Below are 21709 nucleotides of genomic sequence, written 5' to 3'. Positions count from 1 at the left end.
AACACCTGAAGCTCCCAAGGCTCCCCGAAGTCCACAGTCACATCCTGCCTGAGCTCCAGCCAGGGGGAGCATGAGGGATCCGGGAGGGATCAGGGTTTCATAAACAGGAAGAGAGGAGGGGAGGGGGGAGACGCTCAGCTCTCAAAATAGACCTGCAGGAGCTTCAAAGGGGTCCAGCTCCGGAGATAGCCAGGGGAGGGGGCCTGGGGCACCCAGTCCACCCCCAGGAAGGGAGGGAGGGTGAATGGAGTCCCAGCATGCCTGAGGGCACCAGGTGCACTCCAGGAGCTCTCACCCTAGACTGCAGTCCTCACTATAGCTGCTAAAACCCCAATCTCCCCTTCTGCCTGAAATGGATAAAATAAGCAAGCATTAAACACCAATATTATGCCTCAAACCCTGTTGGATTCTTCACTTTATACACATCACGTTCCCTCCTCTGGGTGGCCCTGTGGGGTGGACCCTATTCTTTTACAGAAAAGACATCTGAGCCTCAGAGGGGCAAATCACTTGCCCAAGGTTACACAACAAACAAGAAAGAGGGGCAGGATTCTGAACTCAGAGCCCCTGCCTCCCAAGTCCCCCTCCAAGTCAGGCCTCTCCTCCACCTGGAAGGCCCACTTTTCTCTCCAGCTGCCCAAATCCTGCCTTTCGAGGCCCAGCCAAATGCCAGCTCTGCAGGGAAGGTGACCTGGTGCCCCACGGCCCATCCCAACTCTTCCTCTTCTGCCACACACAGCAGTGATTGTCCTGGTCCACGCTCAGCCCTGAGTTCAGATGCCACTGGCTGGGTTGCCCGGGATGCGCTCATCTCATCATGCCCCCAAGAGACATGTAGGAAGGTGGTATATTTCACTGCCCACTATGAGGCCTGGTGCGGAATGGAGGTCTTAGGTGCCCACAGCCTGTTCTTCCCCATCACAGCGCCCTCTACACAGCTTTCCTGTTACCACCGTTCCCCCAACACTGGGAACTCCCTGAGGGTGGGTGTTGAATTCATTTTGGGGTCCCCAGTGCTACAGCAGGGTGCACTGAAAGTCTGATGTTGTAAAACATAAACCAGCTTGCTGCCAGCTTGTTCCACTAAACAGAGGGATGAGGTCCTGACCACAGGCTGAGCGCTCCCTGGTGTGTTGAGCCCAGAAGTGGGCACTGGGGATGCTGGGAGGTTCTGGAGCAGTGGAGAAGGTGAATGAGCAGGTTCCGAGGAATGATGGGACTTGGGGTCACGGGGACCCAGTGCTCCTCCTCTTCAGCACTCAGTGTGTTTCCTGGGCTGGGAGGAGGGTGGGCTCTCTGGTCAGGCAAGACCTGACCCTATCGCCCACCAGCTATTTGACCTTGGGCCTCAATTTTCTCATCTGTAAAATGGGGAGAGTTAACCTCCAGGGGTGTTATGAGAACCAAATGCAAAGCTCCTGATATGGCGCTGTCTCTCCCTTAACGTGGCATTCGAGGTTCTCCCTGACCCATCGTGTCCAGCCACATCTCCCTTCCCAGCCCAGGATCTGCTCTAGAGCAAGAAGGAGTCCCAGGCTTGGGATCAAATGTAGGTCGCCCGCCTGGGTAAGTTCCTGCCCTTTCCCAACCAGCCTCTCTAGCACTGAGGTGAGAAGCTGCACTCACCACCAGCTCCCTCAAAGGTGCAAGCACTTCTGCAACTCCCAGAACCACAGCCCCAAGATCTGAACATTCTGGGTCTTCACTGGAGACCTACAGCCCCTTCATTCTGTTACTAGGCAACCAGGGGCAGCTCCTTTGTGGGGAGAGATTCTCCAGACATGGGGCTGAGATAAGCCAAGGGGCCCAGTCCACACCACGTGGACTGCTTTTGGTGGTCCAAGGTTGCCATAGTACCAAAAAAAGGAGGGGGTGGGAGCCTACTTCTGTCAGCCTGCCCTACCCCAGGTAGCTCAGCTCCCTTATCTTAGGAGGCTGAGTCAAGGCAAACATCAGGACCAGCTCCGGGTCTCGTGGTCTGGTGCCCAGGCAGACCCAGGCCAGGAGGGTGTGGCCACTAACAGTCAGTGGCGCTGAGCGATACAGTAGGGCATCCACGCTGCTGCTGCTGAAGGCACTGTGTGGCAAGCAGTTGCTACCTCACTTGTCCTTCACGTCACTCCTGAGAAGTAGGTTACTATTATTCCCAAGGTACAGCTGAGGAAACTTTTGAGAAGCTTCTGGTCAAATGGTGATGGTGGAGCCAGGACTCGAACTCAGGTTGGCTCTACTGCCAGAACCCATACTTTGTCCTGCCTGGCGGCTTCCAAAGCCCCTCCACAGCCAGCAGCTCTGTGACCTCACAGCTCCTCGAGAATTGGAGGCGCTCAACATGGAGATGAGAAAGCCCAGGCCCAGAGGAAACAAACGACCCACCAAAGGTCACACAACTGTCACCCAGTCCTGGTACTTCTGTCAACACACAAAACCAGCAACAGGAGCTGAGGGGCTGAAGGGAGGAACCCAGGGGAAGCAGAAAGAGCAGAGGAGAGGGAGCCAGCCTGGGGCTGGGAGGTGGGGTCCCTGAGAAATGGCCTGTGCGCCACATGCCAGGCACTGGGCCCTGGTTAGACTTGAGGCCACCAGGTTCCCTCCAGCGCCAGGTGCCCAGATGATTCCAGGCCCACGTCAGGCCCAGCAGACCTGAGCCTCTCTCAGCACCCCTTCACCGTCTCAATACAGTCGGCCAAGCTGCCACGAGTAAATAAACTGAGGAAGTGTCCTGGTCTGGGTAATGGGTAACCAGAGTTCTAGCCTGGATTCTGACCCTGTCTGGGCCACAGTCCCCTCACCTGAGAAACAGGAAGGTTGGAGCAAGTAATCCTGACACACAGGGCTGCCTCAAGGATTAGGTGGGACCAGAGAAGGAAGGCTGAGCTGGGCCAAAGGGCCTCACACCTGGGGGGAACGAGGGCAGGCCTCCCTCCTCTTCCACTCCATGCAAACGGTCCCCCACCCCTGACAGTCCCTAGCTCTGGTGCTAGCCCCGGTCCTTACCTTGGACGGCTGAAGTCCAGCTTCCTCCCCTGAGGCTTGTCCATTCTGGAAAAGAGAAGGGAGATGAGGGAACACTGTCAAAACTTAGCAGAGCGGCACAAAGCAAAGATAGACCCCATGGGGCAACCCCACCCTCGGCTGCTCCCAGTAGCTAGGGGGCCATGGAGGTGAGGGCAGGAGTTCTGGCTGTGTCCTCTCTACCTCCACTCTCACAGGGAGGGCACAGGCATCAAGGCTCCTGCAACAGCCCCTCACAACTCAGGCGGACCATTTCCCGGCATCTCTCCCTCAGGCTCTCTGCCTGGCAAATACCTCATATTTGAAGGCTCAGCTCAAATGTCACCTTCTCCCAGTGAGAAGGAAAGGACTCCCAGCTCTGCCACAGACAAACTGTGCATGCCAACTAACCAACTCAAGAGGCCTCAGTTTCCTGATCTGTAGCAGGAAGGTATTTACATCACCTCCCAAGGTTGATGCAAGGGCTGAAGGAAACGAAGTCTGGAAGAGCGTCCAGCCCAGTGATGGTGGGCACCCTGGCCCTGCCTGCTCTGGGACCCCTCCCTATCCTCGCAGAATCACTGCTGCTCCACTACGGTCCTGCGATCCTTCATTTTACCACTTATCACAACGCAGGGACTATTTACACACGGGCCTGCCCCTCCTAAAAAACGGGGAGCCCTGGGAGGGCAGAGATTAGGGCTTGGTGCTAACAGCTTTCCTCTTCCGAGCCCCTGCCACATGCCCGGCACTGGGCTCAGTGCCTCACACCTGTGGCACCATTAAACCCTCCTGACCTGGGAGGCAGGCCCTGGTCCCACTTGGCAAAGGAAGAAACTGAGGCGCAGAGGGGCCTAGTGATGGCGCATAAGGTTACACTGCTGGTAAGTGGGGATTCAAAATCCAGTCTCTGACGCCAGGAGGTGCTCAAAAGAGGACTGAGGAAAAGCAGCCCACTGCCCAGCTAGGGGAACTACCTGCAGAGAGGCAGGCACTGGAGCCCGCCCCTGGGCAGTCCTCCAGCCCCCAGACCTCACCCTCAGGTGGGTGCTACTCACCCTGGGGTACACCATCCCTTTCCTGTGTGATATGAGGTGAGTAACCTACCCCATCTGGGCCTTGGGAAGCTGAAAGAAGCTGTCCCCACCCCTCCTGCACAGCGAGAGTGTGGAGAGGCCAGGAAGACCCAGGACTTTGGAGCCAGGGGCCGGGTCCACAGGGCAGCTGTGGCTTTGTTCGGCAGCGGCAGGCATAGCTGTGCTCTGCCCATTACATAATCTCCCTGCCCCTGGAGCAGCCCTCCCCTTGTTGTTCCCAGGACATCCTGCCCCCTGAGCCCCTTTAATGCCCCTAATCCTCCCCAGGGGCCAGTGTTCCACAGGCCCCACCACGCACGCATACACATACCTGTCATCTCTCAGAAGCCTGGGGAGAAGGACCAGGTCGACCAGGGCTGGGGGGAGGGGGAGGCACGGTGCATTTGTAGATGGAGTTCCACTTCACCCAGCATTCTAGACTCTTGACATAATTCCCCCAGATGGTAACAACGGCCTATACACCAGCCTCCCCCATTCCAAATCCTCAGCCTTCCTAAAACTCAACTGTAATCGTTACACTTGAGTGATCGGCTCCCTTGGTCACTCACTCACTCCTTATTGAGAACCTCCTACGTACCAGGCCCCAAACCCTTCCACGGCTTCCCACTGCCTGCAGGATAAAGTCCCAGCTCCTTGGCATGGCGTTCAAAGCCGTCATCACCAACTGCCCAACATAGGTGATTAATGTGGGTTCTGGAACCTGACCTTGTGGGTTCAAATTCTGGCTTCTACCACCTGCATGACCCTGAGGCTACTTCATTTCTCAAGGTCTCAGTTTCCTCATCTGTGAAATGGGGATAAAAGTAATGTACCTCATTGGGTGGCTGTAAGAAGCAAGCAAAATAGTGTCTGTAAAGTACATGCCTGGCACGTAACTGGTCCACAAACAGTCCCCATTATTACTATCAGGCCCTATTACGGAGCTAAACTGATCAACCTGAGACCCTGAACAGACCAGCTTGTTTCACATCCCCATGCATCTGCACGGTGGCTCCTCCTACCAAGAAAACCTTTCCTGCCTGGTCACTTTGGCAAACCCCTGGTCTTCTTTCAGGACTCAGTTCTAACGTCATCTCCTCTGTCCACACAGTCTCAAGCCCTTTCCTCCCTCCTCTGGGCCTCACAGCACCGAGCAAACTGCAGATTAACTCAGGGAGGGGCCATGACTTGTCCAGCATCATCTCCTTGGCACCCAGATCAGGGTCCAGCATGTAGCCTGTCAAATGAAAACTCAACCCAGCAAAGAGAGCAAGGAGGCCAGAGCAAGTTTGGTTTGTTTGTTTGTTTGTTTGCCATGCCATGCGGCATGCGGTATCTTAGTTCCCCGACCAGGGATCAAACCCATGCCCCCGGCAGTGGAAGTGCAGAGTCCTAACCACTGGACCGCCAGGGAATTCCCCAGAGAAAGTTCTATTACTCCCATTTTTCAGACAAGGTTCAGAGAGTTGAGGGACTTACGTGTGGTCCCTAAGACATCGGGCCATGACCCAGAGTCATGTGGCTGCAAGCCTGAATCCCTGATGAGGGAGGGGAGGAGGTGGTGGGCGTACCCAGACGTGTGCGCTGACAGAGCAGTATCCTGGAGGATTCAGGGGGCTCCACAGGCCCCATTTGGTTGCCTCCAGTCCAGGGGTCTCTAGCTTGGATGCCATCCTCATGGAGCCCCACGCCTGTAAGAGCTGTTGCACAAGGTCTCTAGAGGGGAATGGGCAGCCCTGGAGAAAGGACTGGAAGTGCAAAGAGGACCACAGGTGAGCTTCTCCCCTTAGAGCCAGGGTCCTGGGAAGACAGGGCTCATTTGCCCCTCTGGTCTGACTGCTGCACAGATGGTGGAAAGAACACAGGTCTGCAGCCACAAAGACACAGCCACTAATGCTAGCTCTGCCAGCCTCTCATTCTGACCTTGTGTCTGTCACATTACTTCTCTGAGCCTCGGTTTCCTCATCTGTACTACGAGGGCAGGTCCATCTTGTTCACAGCTGTACCCTGCTGCTTGGATGAGTACTTGTCACATGATAAGTGCTCAATAAATATTTGCTGAATGAACGAATGAATGAACGAAAGAGGACAATGATACTGACCTTGCAGAATACTGAATGAAAGACCTTGTCTAAAAAATCTGGTATAGGAAAGGGCTTTTGGCCTCTTGGAGGATGGAGACCCACTCTCCTCCCTCTTCCCCAGAGAGCACTACTCATGGGGACAGCTGCGGAGGGCCTCCAGACCACTGTGCCCCCTCCCCAGAGGTCAGAGATGGGTTTCACCATGCATCCTTCCTCCCCGCCCAACCAGCTCTGTCTCGGGAAGAGGGGCCAGGGCAGCGTCTGGAGAGGCCGGGCAGCAGATGGACAAAGACAGCACGTGCCCCACAGGCAGGAAGCAGCCCCAGGAGTTGGGTTCAGAGCCCAGCACTGGCAGCCCTGCGCGCTGCTGGAAGCTGGGGGCCAGGTGCCAGGGCCGGCTGGTACCACCAGCCCTCAGCAAAGGCTGGACAGGGGAGTCTGCCAACATCCGGAGCCTCTCTTGGAGTACCTTCCACCTGGGCCAGTTTGATCCCAGCTCTTCCCTGTCCTTAAGCCTCCCCCAACTAGGGTGGAGACAAGAGATCTGGGTTCCAATTCTGACTCTGACATTAATTCACAGGCCAGTTCTCCTCTCTGAGTTCAGCTGTTCCATATGAAAATGGGGGTAATAATCCCTACCTTGAGAAGTTGTTTTGAGAGTTGTTTTATTTTAATAAGGTAACAGTGGTGAAGTGGGGTGGGTGGCACATAATGAAGCTCTGTACACAGCGAGGCTGGGCCTGGGGTCAAGGTTACTGCTTTCAGCAAGGCCAGGGAAGGCGCAGGCAGAATCGTCAACCACACTTCCAATGGGTTTACTCCACCTGGGCCACACCCCAGACAAGGCCCCGCCTCCCAGCAGCCCATTTTCGGCAGCGTCATGGGGAGGGCAGGGCAGTCTATATCCCAGGCCTCTGCCAAATGCCCCCACCAGCCCCTCTGCCTGCCTCCTTCCTGGCCAGGAGCCAGCAGCAGCGCCTATACCTGCAGGTCAGGCTGCTGTATCACTTACATGTCACCTGGGCTAAGAACAGCGAGGCCCTGTTCTCCAGTGAAAACAGCCCAACCCGCGCCCTGGCTGCCCCATGGCTCCTGTTACCCAAACAATAACACCCAGTCGCCTGGCACCTCCATGGAGTGGGGAGGAGGAAAATGGGCAGTGGTACTCGGGACTCTGTACCCTCTCAGGCCCAGAAAGCAGAGGCCAGAAACCAGCCCTGGCCATTGGAGAAACAGAGTCCCAGAGAGGCTAAAGACTGATTGGGGGTCACACAGTGTTTCCAAGCTGAAGCTCCTAGAGAAATCACAGCCCCCCTAATCCTAGGAAATAAGCCAGTCTCTTCCTCTCAGAGTTCAGCTGCAGCAGTACTAAAACTGAGTTGAGTTTCCTGTTTAAACCTGGCCCCTGCCCCAGGATTCCCCAAAGAGAAACAGGAAGTAGTGCCCTGGACTGGGAATTGAGCTCCTGGGTGTCTTTCTTCCCTACTAGTATAACCCATGGTAAGTCCTCAGATTAAGTCTCTCCCTGGCCCCTCCCAGTCCACCTTCCTCTAGGGAGGCCTAGGTCTCAATGGTATGCCAAGGCAAAGGAATCCACCTCTGAGCACCTCCCCAACCCCCTGTGCCCCAGTCCTTGGGGGGTGGGCTGTGGTGGATAGGGGCTGCAGAGGGCAGTGTTCCTCACCTCAGAGGGTGAGTCAGCGAGAGAACTGAACGGAGCAGGGCCCGTAAAAACCCCATGGCAGGGATCCCAAAGCAATTTACTCCAAATTGCGCCTTCAGGTTGGCTACCTAATCCTGCCATGCGTCCACCCTCCAATAGCCAGTGTCAGCCATGACCATCCCTTTAAAGGGGCAGCACACCCTGGGTTCTGGGGACCAGGGATCCTCACTCTGATCTCAACCTGTGACCCTGAGAGGCAGGGCACTTGGTGGTTGCCCCAGTTAAGAGAGGGCAGAGGAGGGGATCTAAGCAGGGGCTCCGAGCCCAAGCCAGAAGAAAATCACCTTGGCTCCCAGGCTCACTGAGGTTTCCATGCCCTCCCTGCATGTCCCCACATCCCCTCTGGAAAGGCAGTATCACCTACCTCCTTCCCAGAATGAGGCTAAGGGAAAAGTTTTTTTTCTCCATCTGCTGGCAGATGGGCTTGACCTTGACCCTGGGGGTCAAAGGGCACAGGAAGAGCTGGCCTTCTGCAAGCTTAGGGCCTAGCACCATAGAATCCTCAGAGGGCAGGAGGTGCTTCTGGGAGACGCTAGGCAGGCAGAGGCCAGACTCCTCAGGGGCCCAGTCCTTCCTATGGGATGGGGCAGGAACCAACGTTCTCCTCATCTCCAGGAATAATTTTCACAATGTCTAAGGGCTTTTCCCCATTCTCTTCCCCCCAGCCTGGAGCAGGTGACACAGGTGTCCTCTGACCCTAGGCTGGGGCAAAGAAAACCAAGAGTTTCAGCCCCAGACGGGCGGTGTCACCCCAAATTCCACAACTGCTAGGGTCAAGAGGGACAATCCTTCTAGGGTCAGCAGCCGAGTAGCGGGAGCTCTTGGGGTAGGGCGCTGGGAGACATCAAGGAGAAGTTGGGGGGGGGGTCCCATGATCCTTGTCTCTTGTGGAATCCGAGACATCTGACACCCCAGCCCTGGCCGTCTGCCCTAACGAAGGAAACTCCGACAGCTCCCGGTACAGGTCCTAGGTGTGTGGGGTGAGGCGGGGGTCAGATCTCAGCGCACCACGGCATTCCCTCTCCGGGCTAGGGGGTTTCTCGGCGCTGTGGCGGAACTGTCCCTCGCGCACACACACCCGGGGCAGAAGGGGGTGGCGCCGGAGAAGGGGCAAGAGATCGGAGGGCACTCGCGTCCGCGCGGGCGCCCGCCAGGCTACAGAGGCGCCGCGGGCCGCCCCGCCCCTGTGGGGACTCGGGCTCGCCGGCCGCCAGCGCCCGTCCCCCGCCCAGCTCACTCACCTCCGGGTCCAGCGGCACCAGCTCCATGAGCGGCCAGGGCTCCTTGAGCTGGGCGAGCGGCATCGCGCCGCCGCTGGGCGGCCCGCGCTCCACCGGCGGTCCGGGCCGCCTCGCCTCCCAGGTCCCGTGGTCCCAGGCTCCGCGCTCCCGCGTCCCCTCGTCCCCGCGCCCCCTAACCCCCTCGCGCCCGCCGAGACCCTCTCGCTCTCGCTGGGCCGTCCGCGCCGCCGCCGCCGCGGCACTCGCACTTCGGCTCCCTCCGTCACCCGGCGCCGCCGCGCCCATTGGCTACCTGCGCGAAGGGCGGGGCCAATAAAGCCCCGCCCCGGCCCCCGCGGCGCGGCATTCCCAGCACGGACCCCCAGCCCCCGCCGCGAAGAGAGTGCGGGCCCCGCCTTCACCGCGAGCCCTGGGCCCGCGCTGTGCTCAGCCCAGAAGAGGCCCTCCTGGCTCCTCCCTCCCAAACCTGGTCCCCGGAGGGGACCATGCCAGGGCTACCCATCTCCCCCACTCACCTCGTTTGGAATAGCTCCCCAGATGTTCTTTCTCCCCCCCCAGCGGGGGCTGTTTCCCCCTGCCACACACACACACACACACACACTCTGAATGTCCTGGGCCTCACCCTGGCAAAGGCTAGAAAGGAGCCTGGGCCCTACTCCCCCCATTACAAGGCCCTAGGACCCCCTAACCCCGCCCCGGAAGGCGACACTGGAATCTCCTGCGCCCTGGCTCCAGGTAGGGTACAAGTCTTTCACCACCATCAGGACCCACAGTGCCTCCAAAGTGATGTCTTAATACGCATGTTTTGCTCTTTTCAAGCCGTCTCCCCGAATCTCTCCCAACTGCAGGCCCAGCTCTGGGCTCATTTGGGCTTGTGCCCCCTCTGAGGAGAGCAGGGACCAGGTTCCCAGGATTGACCGACACTTGGGCTGCGCTTGGAGTGCAGGGAGGCCAGGGAGACAGATATCCCCCGGAGAGATTCAGCCTCCGTCTAAAGAGATGTTAGGGGTTCAGGTGTGATGAGATTTATTCACACAAGGGGGAGTGGAGAGACGGGCTTGTGGGTTTCATGGGTGGGGAAGAATGTCCATTTGCAAAGCCGTTCTAAAGCAGGGTTGTTTATCAGAAGCCTTCTTCCAGTCAGGCTTCACCAATATATGATCTCCTTGGATCCTCACCACGACCTAGTTTACACATCATAAAACAGCCTCAAAAAGATGAGGTGACTTACCCAAGGTTACACAGCAGATGGGGAACAGATTAGGACTTAAAAAAATCAAAGTCGGGGCTTCCCTGGTGGCGCAGTGGTTGAGAGTCCGCCTGCCGATGCAGAGGACATGGGTTCATGCCCCGGTCCGGGAAGATCCCACATGCCGCAGAGCGGCTGGGCCCGTGAGCCTGCGCGTCCGGAGCCTGTGCTCCGCAACCGGAGAGGCCACAGCAGTGAAAGGCCCGCGTACCGCCAAAAAAAAAAAAAAAAAAAAAAAATCAAAGTCCATGAGGATTTCTCCTAAATCCAGATGCTCCTGTTATTCCATCACTTTCCAAGGGTAGCACCTCAGCTGTTAAAGTGAATTGAGTTTTGAGTGGAAAAGACTTTGGAACCGAACAAATCTGGATTTGAATCCTAGCTCTGCCACCTCCTTAACATTGGAAAACTCATTTCATGTCTCTAAACCTGTTTCCTTATCTGTGAAAGGGGAATCATTAATATAATTCCAATCTTTCAGGTAGATCCTGAGGACTAGATTTAATTCAATAAATATTTATGGCTATATATTACAAGCCAGGCCCTCTTCTTGAGCATGCATTATAAACCAGCCCTGCTCCTCATTCCTGTGGATATAGCAATGAACAGAAGAAAGTCCCTGTTCTCATGGAGTTTCCATTCGGTCTGGTGTGATTAGATAAATTATTAGAGCTAACATTAACATAGCACTTACTATGGACCAGGCACTATTCTAAGCACTTTACCTGTAAACTCATTTAATCCTCACAACAACCTTATGAGTTAGGTGCTGTTATTATCTCCAGCGTATAGATGAGGAAACCAAGGACAGAGAAGTTAAGCGTTTCATTGTCTGGGTCCCTCCAAGGTCACACAGCTGGAAAATGGCAGAGCTGAAATACAACCCTGGTAGTCTAGGCCCAGTGTTCATTCCTTTTATTTTTTTTTTTTAGCTGCGTTTGGTCTTCATTGCTGCGCACGGGCTTTCTCTAGTTGTGGCGAGTGGGAGCTACTCTTCATTGTGGTGCGCGGCTTCTCATTGCGGTGGCTTCTCTTGTGGAGCACGAGCTCTAGGTATGCAGGCTTCAGTACTTGCAGGGCTCAGTAGTTGCAGTGCGCGGGCTTCAGTAGTTGTGGTGCACGGGCTCTAGAGCACAGGTTCAGTAGTTGTGGTGCATGGGCTTAGTTGCTCCACGGCATGTGGTTGCTCCATGGTATGTGAGATCTTCCCAGGCCAGGGATCGAACCTGTGTCCCCTGCACTGGCAGGTGGATTCTTAACCAGTGCACCCCCAGGGAAGTCCCCAGAGTGCATTCTTTTGTTCACTCACTCTATTACCTCCTTAATGAGAGCTAAACTGGAGGCAACCTGGGCCAAAGTTGGCAGCTGTTATTGACATCAGTGTTAGTATCAGTTGCCTGGAGTTTCCGATGACCCAACCCCTGCTGCTCAGGGCTAGCGTTGTAATGTTTAGACTAAAAATTATACGAAAAAATGCTTGTTGTTTATCTGAATTCAAATTTAACTGGGTGTCCTGTTGATTTGCTAAATCTAGTCATCCTACTCAGGGCTCAGAACAGATTGCACACAGGTGCCAAATATCTGGCTGCAAGCCGGTTTAAGTTAAACTTGGGAAGAGACATTGAGACCTAGAGAATGAGGGCAAAGGACTGCTGGGCGAGGAAAATGAGGTGGATGGGTGGGAGGGGCATGGGCGAGGGGAAAACTGGAGTGATTCTACCTTCAATCTGCCCCCTTCCTGGGGCTCCTGGCCTCTTCCTTCCCCTTTTTACAAGAAAGGATTCCATATCAAGTGCATCATCTCAATTTAAGGACCCAGTAGTGACTGCTTTCCTATGAATGTTTCACTTCCTGTGTCCTCTCTCCCAAGAGAATTGGGTTATGAGTGGGTTATGCTGGAAAAGGGGGGTGCCCAGAGGACACCTGGGCCCTGCCTGGGAGCTTGGGCAGGTCAGCTTGCCCATGATTGTTGAAAGGATGTTACAGTCACTCAGCAGAGAGCTATAGAGACCAATCCATAGCCTACAATGTGCTGATCCTGCTGGAGCCTCAGCTCACAGTTTTCTGTTTCTCTCTAGGCTGCAGCCACACTGACTTTCCTTCAGTTCTACTGCCCCAGGGCCTTGCTCCTTGTTCTTGAAACTGTCTGTCTTCCTCAAGCCAGTTTATCTCCACAATCACTTCCTCCAGGACATCTTCCCTTACCTGCCTGTTATATACACTCATGGCAATGGATACTTCTCCTTAGTGCTCCTCAAGGTGTACTTTTACATTTGTTTTTGTGATTACCTGATTAACATCTAGCTCTCCAATTAGACAGGAAGCTGTGAGAGGGCAGTAATCGGGTCTTCTAGGCTCTTGTCTTCCTGGCACCTGACACACTACCTGGCACATAGATGCTCAAAGAGGCTAAGTGATATGTACAACATCATCTAGCTACAATACAGTAAATCTAGGACTCATGCTCTGAAATGCTACACTCTGAGTCGTGGATAAATGATAGCTATTATTATTATGCATAATGGGGTGAGAACAGGCTGTTCAGGGCAGTCACTTGCCGTGTTTGTTAAGTGCGAAAGGGCTCTGCTGGACACAGTGAGGTTCTTATCCTGTACCTTGTGGAAGAGGTTATTCTGGCATGAAGCAGGGGGCTGAGCTGACAGGCTGAGCGCTGGGTTTTAGGTCCTTCTACCGCAACCTGGGCGTGTGCTTGCTATAATGTTCAAGAGCACAGGTTCTGGATGGGCCCTGCCCCACAGGAAGAGAGTCTGTCATTATTCTTCCTTGGCCATTCAGTAGAGGAGGGTCTTCGCACATGTGTCTCCTAGCAGCAGGTGGAACAGCATAAGGGGAACAATCATAATGGTAGTTCCCTTTAACAAGTGATTACAAAATGCCAGAACTTGGCTCAGCATTTAAATAGTAATCATCATCATCAACTATGACAGCTGATTGAGAGAGAGCTATGTGACCTGCCTGGCACTGTGTGTTTTAGAGGCAAGAGCTCATCCAGTCGCCCCAACAACACCATGAGACAGAAATTATTGTCCCCATTTTCCAGATGAGAAAACTGAGGCTCAGGAGTGATGTGATTGCCCATGGTCCAACAGCTAGTAAGTATTACAGCTAGGCTGGGAACCCAATTCTCTCAGACTCAAAATCCAGTGCTCTTATTCACTTCACTACACTGTCAGCCCAGAAGGGGCTTCACGGGTACTCGGTATGCAGAGGTGGGTAGTAGTGAACAAGTAAGGGAGTGGATTCTCTTGTCTGCCCCATCCAGGTCTGAGGGATGGAGGTGCTTGAAACCCTCCTGTAGCTCCCCCATCACACTTAAAACAAAATCCAAGGACTTTGCTGGGCCTGCAAAGTCCCGCAGGACCTGGCCCCCTACTCCCCCGCCCCCTCCTCTCCTACCACTCACTCACTGCCCCCCTGCCACCAGTCTTGCTGCCTGCTCACTGACATGCCACATACACTCCCACCTCAGGCTTTGCTCCTGCTGTGCCCTCCACCTGGAACATTTCTTTCTTTAGCTCTCAGAGTTTGCTCCCTCACTTCATTCGCACCTCTGCTCAAATGTCACCTCTTCGGAGAGGACTGACCCTACCTAAGATAGCTCCCCATCGACGGTATCATCTTATGTTATCTTTTTTTCATGGCATGCCTCTCTACCAGGGATCATATTGTATATTTATCTGTTTGTTTATTGTTTGTTTCTCTCACTAGAACAAAGCTCCATGAGGTAGGACTTTATTTTGTTTACTGCTATCTCACTGGCTACAGCTGTGGCAAGCCTTCAAAATATGCTTTTGTGGGGACTTCCCTGGTGGTCCAGTGGTAAAAAATCCGCCTTCCAGTGCAGGGAACGCGGGTTCGATCCCTGATCGGGGAATTAAGATCCCACATGCCACGGGGCAACTACGCCCACGTGCTGCAACCACTGAGCCCACGGCGCAACAACTGGAGAGCCCACGTGCCACAACTGTGAAGCCTGCGTGCTCTGGAGCCTGCATGCCACAACTAGAGAGACCGCCCACTGCAACTACTGAGCCCGCGTGCTCTGGAGCCTGCTCGCTCACCAAAACTAGAGAGAATCCTGTGCGCCGGAATGAAAGATCCCACATGCTGCAACCAAGACCCGACTCAGCCAGAAAAAAATACATGATAAATAAATAAATACTAGAAAAAAATGTTCCCTACTCAAAAAAAAAAAAAAATGAGGCCAAGGGAATTCCTTAGTGGTCCAGTGGTTAGGACTCCGTGCTTCCACTGCAGGGGGTATGGGTTCGATCCCTGGTCAGGGACTAAGATCCTGCAAGCTGCGTGGCATGGCCCAAAAATAAAAATAAAAAAAGAATGAGGCCAAGAGCTAGGACAGCTACCTAAGGCTGTTGGTCAAGCTGTACAGGTTTCTGGCCTGACCAACCAACTCCTTCAATCAAGTTGTGCTGAAGAGGTTGTTCGTGAGTTGCACCAACTGGTGGCCTCTATCCCTTTCCCAGATGATCCGGAAGGTGACGCTTCCTGGAGGGGAAGGCAAAACAGGTGTGGTTATAGGGACTAAAACTGATCATGTGCATGCCCAGTAGGTGCCCGAACTGAAAGTGTGTACACTGCCCCCGGAGCCACATCCCCAAGGCCTGGGGCAAGGTCCTCACCTTTGACCAACTGGCCCTGGACACTCCCAAGGGCTGTGGCGCTGGCCTACTCTCTGGTAAAGACCAAGAGGTGTACAGGCATCTCGGCAAGACCTCAGGAACACCAAACCCTACGTTCCAAGGGCTGGAAGTTCAAGCGCACCAGAGGCTGACAGGCCAGTTGCCACTACAAAAACCAGGCCCAGATCCTGCCTTGTTATTAAAAAGATTTTGGATGCTGAAAATAAAAAAGAAGAATGAGGCCAAAGATAGGGTAGTCAGAGAAGAAGAGGAAAAATGGGAGCATCCAGATGGGACAGTCCCAGGGCCACTGGAGAACTAGCTAGTGGGCTCCTCCACTGACCTGGAGACCGGGACCGGGTGGGGGCAACAGAAGCTTGTTGCTGCTGGTTACAGAGAATGGGAGCTGGAAGTAGAGGTGGATATAGTCGCAGCAAGAGATGGGAATGGAATTGGAGGTAGAGGGGCAGAAGAGGAAGCAGTTGGTCATCAACAGATCCTTATGGACAGCTATGTGCCAGGCACTGTTCTGGGCACTGTGGACACAGCAAAGGAATACACAGAGAGGGTCTCTGCCCTCTAGAATAAGGGTGGGTAAAGTATGAACGGCCTGTGGGCCAAATCTGGCCTCTTTTTATGTGCCTATGAGCTAAGAGTGGCTTTTACATCTTTAAATAATTGAAGAATATTTCATAATGTGCAAAAATTATATGAAATTCAGATTTCAGTATCCATAAATAAAGTTTTATTGGAGCACAGCCACGCTCCGTTTACGTATGGTCTAGGGCTGCTTTCACACTACAACAGCAGAGTCGAGTAGTTGCAACAGAGACCATATGGCTGAGAAAGCCTAAAATGTTTACTAGCTGGCTCTTCAGAAAAAAAATTTGTTAACCCCTGCTCTAGGAACTTACATTCTCTTTGGCTAAACAAGCAGGTAAACTAATTTCAGAGTGCTTCTGAGGACAAGAGCCAGCTGGCATCAGTAGTTTCTCACACCCTGCTTCTGCCTCAGCCACCTTCCCCTGGAAGGGAAGTGCTCCATCCAGCTGGGTTGTAATACAGCAGCAGAGGAACTGGGGTCATTGTGATCAGCCCCCTGCTTTTGGCCAAGAGGATCAAGACTTTTCCTGGAAGAAAAAAGTCACTGTCAGTGATTTGCAAAGTCCAGCACCCGCTGGTTCCCCTTCCCCTAACCCAGATCCTCAATCTAGGAACAACTTATTTATGACTTCAGAGGAACATCATCACCTTTGTCATCAAGGCCTGCCACCTGTGTTCCTGCCACTTGTATGCAGTGCCTCCTTCTTTACAAAAAGTCTTCTCCCACACTACCTCATGGAGCCCTTATGGGGTAAGGCATGGCTTGGGGTTATTGTTCCCATTTCACAGATGAGGAAACTGAGACTTGGAGAAATAACCTGACTTACCCAGGGTCACATCGCTTGAAATAGCTTGCAAACCCACAATTAGAAAGTAGTGCAATGTCATCTTTGGAAGGGCCTTTGGGACTGTCTCATCCAGAGATAGGAAACTGATGACCTGGGGCAGAGGTGAATCAGTTAAGGGTGGTGGCCAGTCCTCCATGTGCAAGAAATAAGGCATGCATTGTCTGTAGAGAAGTTTAAAACATTAATGAAACTGGGTGGGTCTGCTTTTTTTATCACTGTGCCCTGGCAATTCTAAACAATGTCGTTGGTGATAAAATCCTCTGTCCTGAAGAGATCTTTCTTGGTCTAAGTTCTAAATAATTGCCGCGATTACTATGAGATATATATATACTTCTAATTAGTACATTTTATCACCTAACCTTTAATAAATAACATATTCTACATGGAAGCTAATTTGAAGAACTCCCAGTTACACAACTGGCGCCAACATATACCTTCAGTTTGAGAGCTCATAGCAGGTCAGCATCACTGGAGCTCACATCAGGGGCATTCATGTCCGCATGTCCCTGCGTTTAAACAGCAGATTTGAAATCAACGGCGATAGCACAGTGATTGTAAAACTGTTACTGTAGTTCTGTCATTCTCTGTGCAAGTCATTCTCTGAACCTGCCAATTTGCCTCTTTTAGAGGCATTTCTTCATGTGTGTGTGTATGTACCTTTTTGTTAAAAAAATACATTAATATAACCATAAACTATTAGTCCTTTACTTTTTTCCCATTTGTACTATAATTTTTATTTTATTTAAAAAATTTTATTGGTCTGAGTATATATATGAAGTTCAATAAAAGCAAGTTTTTACTGTCTCTGTTGCTTTTCTGCCATTATTATTATTTGTTTTATTTCATGATTATTATTGAAGATAATTCTTGTCATGTTGGGATTAAAAAATGATCTTTTCTACACACACTACTATATATAAGATAGGTAACTAAAAAGAACCTACTGTATAGCAGTAGGGAACTCTACTCAATATTCTGTGATAACCTATATGAGAAAAGAATCTTAAAAAGAATTAATATATGTATATGTATAACTGAATCACTTTGCTGTACACCTGAAACTAACACAACATTGTAAATCAACTATACTCCAATAAAAATAAAAATTTAAAAACATTTTTTTTACATTACCAGAAAATCTAAGAAGAAATTCAAGAAAAATAAAATTTGATAACTTGGAAAAAAAAACACATTTTGGGTGTCAAACACACTAGGTTCACCATTGGCTTAAAGACAGAATAGGGGGGCTTCCCTGGTGGCGCAGTGGTTGAGAGTCCTCCTGCCGATGCAGGGGACACGGGTTCGTGCCCCGGTCCGGGAAGATCCCACATGCCGCAGAGCAGCTGGGCCCGTGAGCCATGGCCGCTGAGCCTGTGCGTCCAGAGCCTGTGCTCCGCAACGGGAGAGGCCATAACAGTGAGAGGCTCGCGTACCGCAAAAAAAAAAAAAAAAAAAAAAAAAAAAAAAAGACAGAATAGGACCCACAATGACATCATTATCTTCTCAATCATAATCATCATTATTTTTTATTGAGCACCTACTTGGTGCCAGGCACTGTTCTAAGGTTGGACATGTATCATCCCAACTTTTTCCCATTCAACAAATATTTATTAAGATCCTACCATGTGTGAGGCACCATTGTAGGTGCTGGTGATACGGCAGTGAACAAAGTCAAATGCTTTCTCTCTCTTACCCGTGAACCACTGGGCCTGGAGGTAGGATGGGTGTTCTCCTTGTGTACCATCCTATTTTAAGAATAAAGCCAGGACCCCACAGACGCAGGATTAGGGTGAGGTGAGTTAAGGCCAAGTCACACAAGTGCAAGGTCATATCCTGTCTTCACTTAAAATGTTGCTATTTTGGTCATCATGGATTTTTTTTTTTTGCATTACTTTTAACTTTTGAAAATATATCTTGATTGTTGAGTTTTTTTGGCACCCCCTTAAATTTTGCACCCAAGATGATTCCTCATTAACCTCATTCTGTTAACCTCACCCTAGTCCTGTCCTTGCTTATGTGATCCTCACAACAATCACATGAGGTAGGTGCAATAATTACCCCCATTTTACAGATAAGAAAAGTGAGGCACAGAGAAGCTAAATGACTTGCTCAAGGACATACAATTAATTAAGTGGTAAAGCTGGTGCATGAACTTCCCTTACTTTAGAATCCATGTTCTTAACCCTACTTTACATTTTGTTTAGTCCATACAGGCTGCTGAATATCTCAAGTAACTTGCCATCACTTTAATTTAAAATTAAAAATACAGCACAGTGCATTCCACAGCCCCTCAGGACCGGGGTCGGGTTGGAAGACCCCTTGGTCCTGGGACATGGGGCGCGGCCAGAAAGGCAGCAGCCCCCTCACCTGTCACACAGCACACGTTGGTGGGGAACCTGGTGCTAAACCATTCATAGATGACCTGCTTCTGGGTCAGGGTTTCCTTCATAACAGAGCAGCTCCCTCGCTGGGATCTATTGAAAGTCAGCCCTGGACAGACGTTTTGTAAAAAGAAGGTATTAAAAAAAAAAAAAAAAAAAAGGAAGAAGAAAATTTTAAATACAGCTTTCCAGCCTCTTTAAAAGTCAGGCAAGGGACTTCCCTGGTTGCGCAGTGGTTAAGAATCTGCCTGCCAATGCAGGGGACACAGGTTTGATCTCTGGTCCGGGAAGATCCCACATGCCGCGGAGCAACAAAGCCCGTGCGCCACAACTACTGAGCTCGCATGCCGCAACTACTGAAGCCCGCACGCCTAGAGCCCATGTTCCGCAACAAGAGAAGTCACCACAATGAGAAGCCCACGCACCGCAATGAAGAGTAGCCCCCGCTCACCGCAACTAGAGAAAGCCCACATGCAGCAAGGAAGACCCAACGCAGCCAAAAATAAATAAATAACTTTTTTTTTTTTTATAAAGGCCACCTGTGCTCACATTCCAGTTTTGTGGCCATCAGCAGAATGGAGTGGCAGCCTCTCTCAGATAAAGCAAGCTCATCAGGTCACCACAGTCTCCACCACCCACTACTATCTCACTGACTCCCCCACTTCATTCACTTGCTACCTGTCTGCTCCTGGGGGCATTTAGATTTGGACCCCTAATCTGGTCATCTCACAGATGGAAGAATCCAAGCCCCAGAGAGGAAGAGGTTACCCAATTCACACAGCACTTGGAGCCTGGGCTCCAAGCCAGCCCTCACACAGCCCTTCAGTGATAAGAGACACTTGTAACTTTACACTTGATGGGCGCTCAGAAAGGGAGTTCCCAGACAGATCAAGCTAACCCCTATTTGCTGAGTACTGCCCAATTTTTGCCTCCAAGGTGGGCATCTCCACATCAACATCTCAAGTGGCCCTCCCAACGACTCTGGCAAGTCAGCCTTGACAACCTCTATCTTACACGTGAGAAACTGTTGCTTGGGAGGTTAAGTGACTCTCCCAGGATCTCACTGCAAGCTTGTGGTAGGTCTAACTTCAGTTCACTAGCTCTTGACATAAGACCTCCTGCTCTCTCCCCAAAACACCCTCTCTGACTCTTACTAGGATTTTCTTGGACTGAGGCTGGAGTCTCTGCTGGCTAAAGTTACTCTCTTCCAGAAGGATTCTAACACAGGGCAGCCCGAGAGCCAAGCTGGAGTTGTCAGAAATACCGACTATAGGCCAAGCATATGCTAGATGCTTTTCACAAAGCTTCTATATTCTTTGTGTTTATCTGCATCCTCTAAATTTTCCACAATGACTGTATTTTACTTCCTGTACAAGGAATTGCTTGATCTAGGCCTGGAAATGATTCTACTGAAAGTTTGGGGAAGTTGAGGATATTGGCCCCCAACTTGCAGTTAAGGAAACTGAGGCTCAGATGGATGGCCCAAGGTTACACAGGTAAGAAGTGATGGAATCAGGATTCTGTCTGAGTCCAAGGCCTGTGCTCTTTCCATTCCACTACTCTGCTTGCCCTTTTTTTTTTTTTTAACACCTTGTTCCACAAAGGAGTTCAGGCAACTTATAAAAATACATTAAAGGAATCAAGCATTCATCCTGTCTTTCTTTGTACAAACTATTTCAGGAAAATCAAATAATGAATGAGGAAAAGTTATTCTTTTATTTTTTCATTTAAGTTTTTTTTTTTTTTTTTTTTTTTGCGGTACGCGGGCCTCTCACTGTTGTGGCCTCTCCCACCGTGGAGCACAGGCTCCAGATTCGCAGGCCCAGCGGCCATGGCTCACGGGCCCAGCCGCTCCACGGCACGTGGGATCTTGCCAGACCGGGGCACGAACCCGTGTCCCCTGCATCGGCAGGCAGACTCTCAACCACTGCGCCACCGGAGAAGCACTCATTTAAGTTTTATTTTTAAATTATTTTTGTAATTTAATTTTATTTTTAAAAATAATTTTTATTGAAAAGTTGTTCTTTATGGAAGAATTCCAGCTAATGAATGCAAAAAGAATGACAAAGGGACTTCCCTGGTGGTCCAATGGTTGTGACTCCGTGCTTCCATTGCAGGGGGCTCGGGTTCTATCCCTTGTCAGGGAACTAAGATCCCACATGCTGCTGGGCATGGCCAAAAAAAAAAAAAGAATGACAGAATTAGAAAGTCATGGGGAATTCCCTGGCAGTCTAGGACTTGGCGCTTTCACTGCCAGGGCCCGGTCCCCATTTTGCAACACCTAATGAAATAACGGATCATCAGCAGATGCTAAAACCAACAGATAAAAGGTTGATGGGGAATTCTATAATGAAAAGAGCAGGCCAAGAGCCCTGAAACCATAGATCAATCAGTAAAAATATTTAAACTAATATGTGCCGCTAGATGAGACATAATAATAAGTAGACAGCACCATCGCCAGTAAGGTATTCTTGCTAAAGACATCAAACCTGAATCTAATCAAGCTCTAGATCTAACTTTCAGTTTAATGGAAATACAACAGACAGAAGAACAAGTTAAACTACATCATCAGGAAGCAATCAGCCAAATCTTCTGGGATGTGGAAACCTTTACAGGGCAAATGCTCTGGTTTCCTTTACAAATAAATAGCATGAAAAAAGAAGAAAAGTGAAACTGTTATAGATGAAAAGTTACTTATGACACCTATCAACCAAATGAAATGTGTGAGCCTTATTTGAGTTCTTACTGGAACAAACCAACTATTAAAGAAATGTGAACATGAACTAGGTATTAAATGATTTTAGGGAATTTGTATTAATTTTGTTAGGTATGATAGTGGCATTGTAGTT

At 51.2% G+C, this 21709-nt stretch overlaps 1 protein-coding gene and 1 pseudogene across 1 annotated transcript in view; one reads left to right on the top strand and one right to left on the bottom strand.

Moving 5' to 3' along the window:
* The window catches only part of RPS6KA1 (ribosomal protein S6 kinase A1), a 36323-nt gene extending 27044 nt beyond the window's left edge, over positions 1-9279 (bottom strand). Inside the window, exons 1-2 of the mRNA XM_032629047.1 lie at positions 9119-9279; positions 2998-3042 (exon numbers count right to left, since the gene is read on the bottom strand). Of these exons, the coding sequence (XP_032484938.1) occupies positions 2998-3042; positions 9119-9181 (108 nt within the window). The 5' untranslated portion in view covers positions 9182-9279. The remainder of the gene's footprint in view (positions 1-2997; positions 3043-9118) is intronic.
* Positions 9280-13465: 4186 nt separating this feature from the next.
* Positions 13466-15231, top strand: LOC116754660 (annotated as a pseudogene).
* The last annotated feature ends 6478 nt before the right edge of the window (positions 15232-21709 follow it).

The sequence above is a fragment of the Phocoena sinus genome, chromosome 1 (genome assembly GCF_008692025.1).
Source record: "Phocoena sinus isolate mPhoSin1 chromosome 1, mPhoSin1.pri, whole genome shotgun sequence".
NCBI classification, from domain to species: Eukaryota; Metazoa; Chordata; class Mammalia; order Artiodactyla; family Phocoenidae; genus Phocoena; species Phocoena sinus.
The sequence above is the reverse complement of the archived record's forward strand: the minus strand, read 5'-3'. Positions and strand labels throughout refer to the sequence as shown.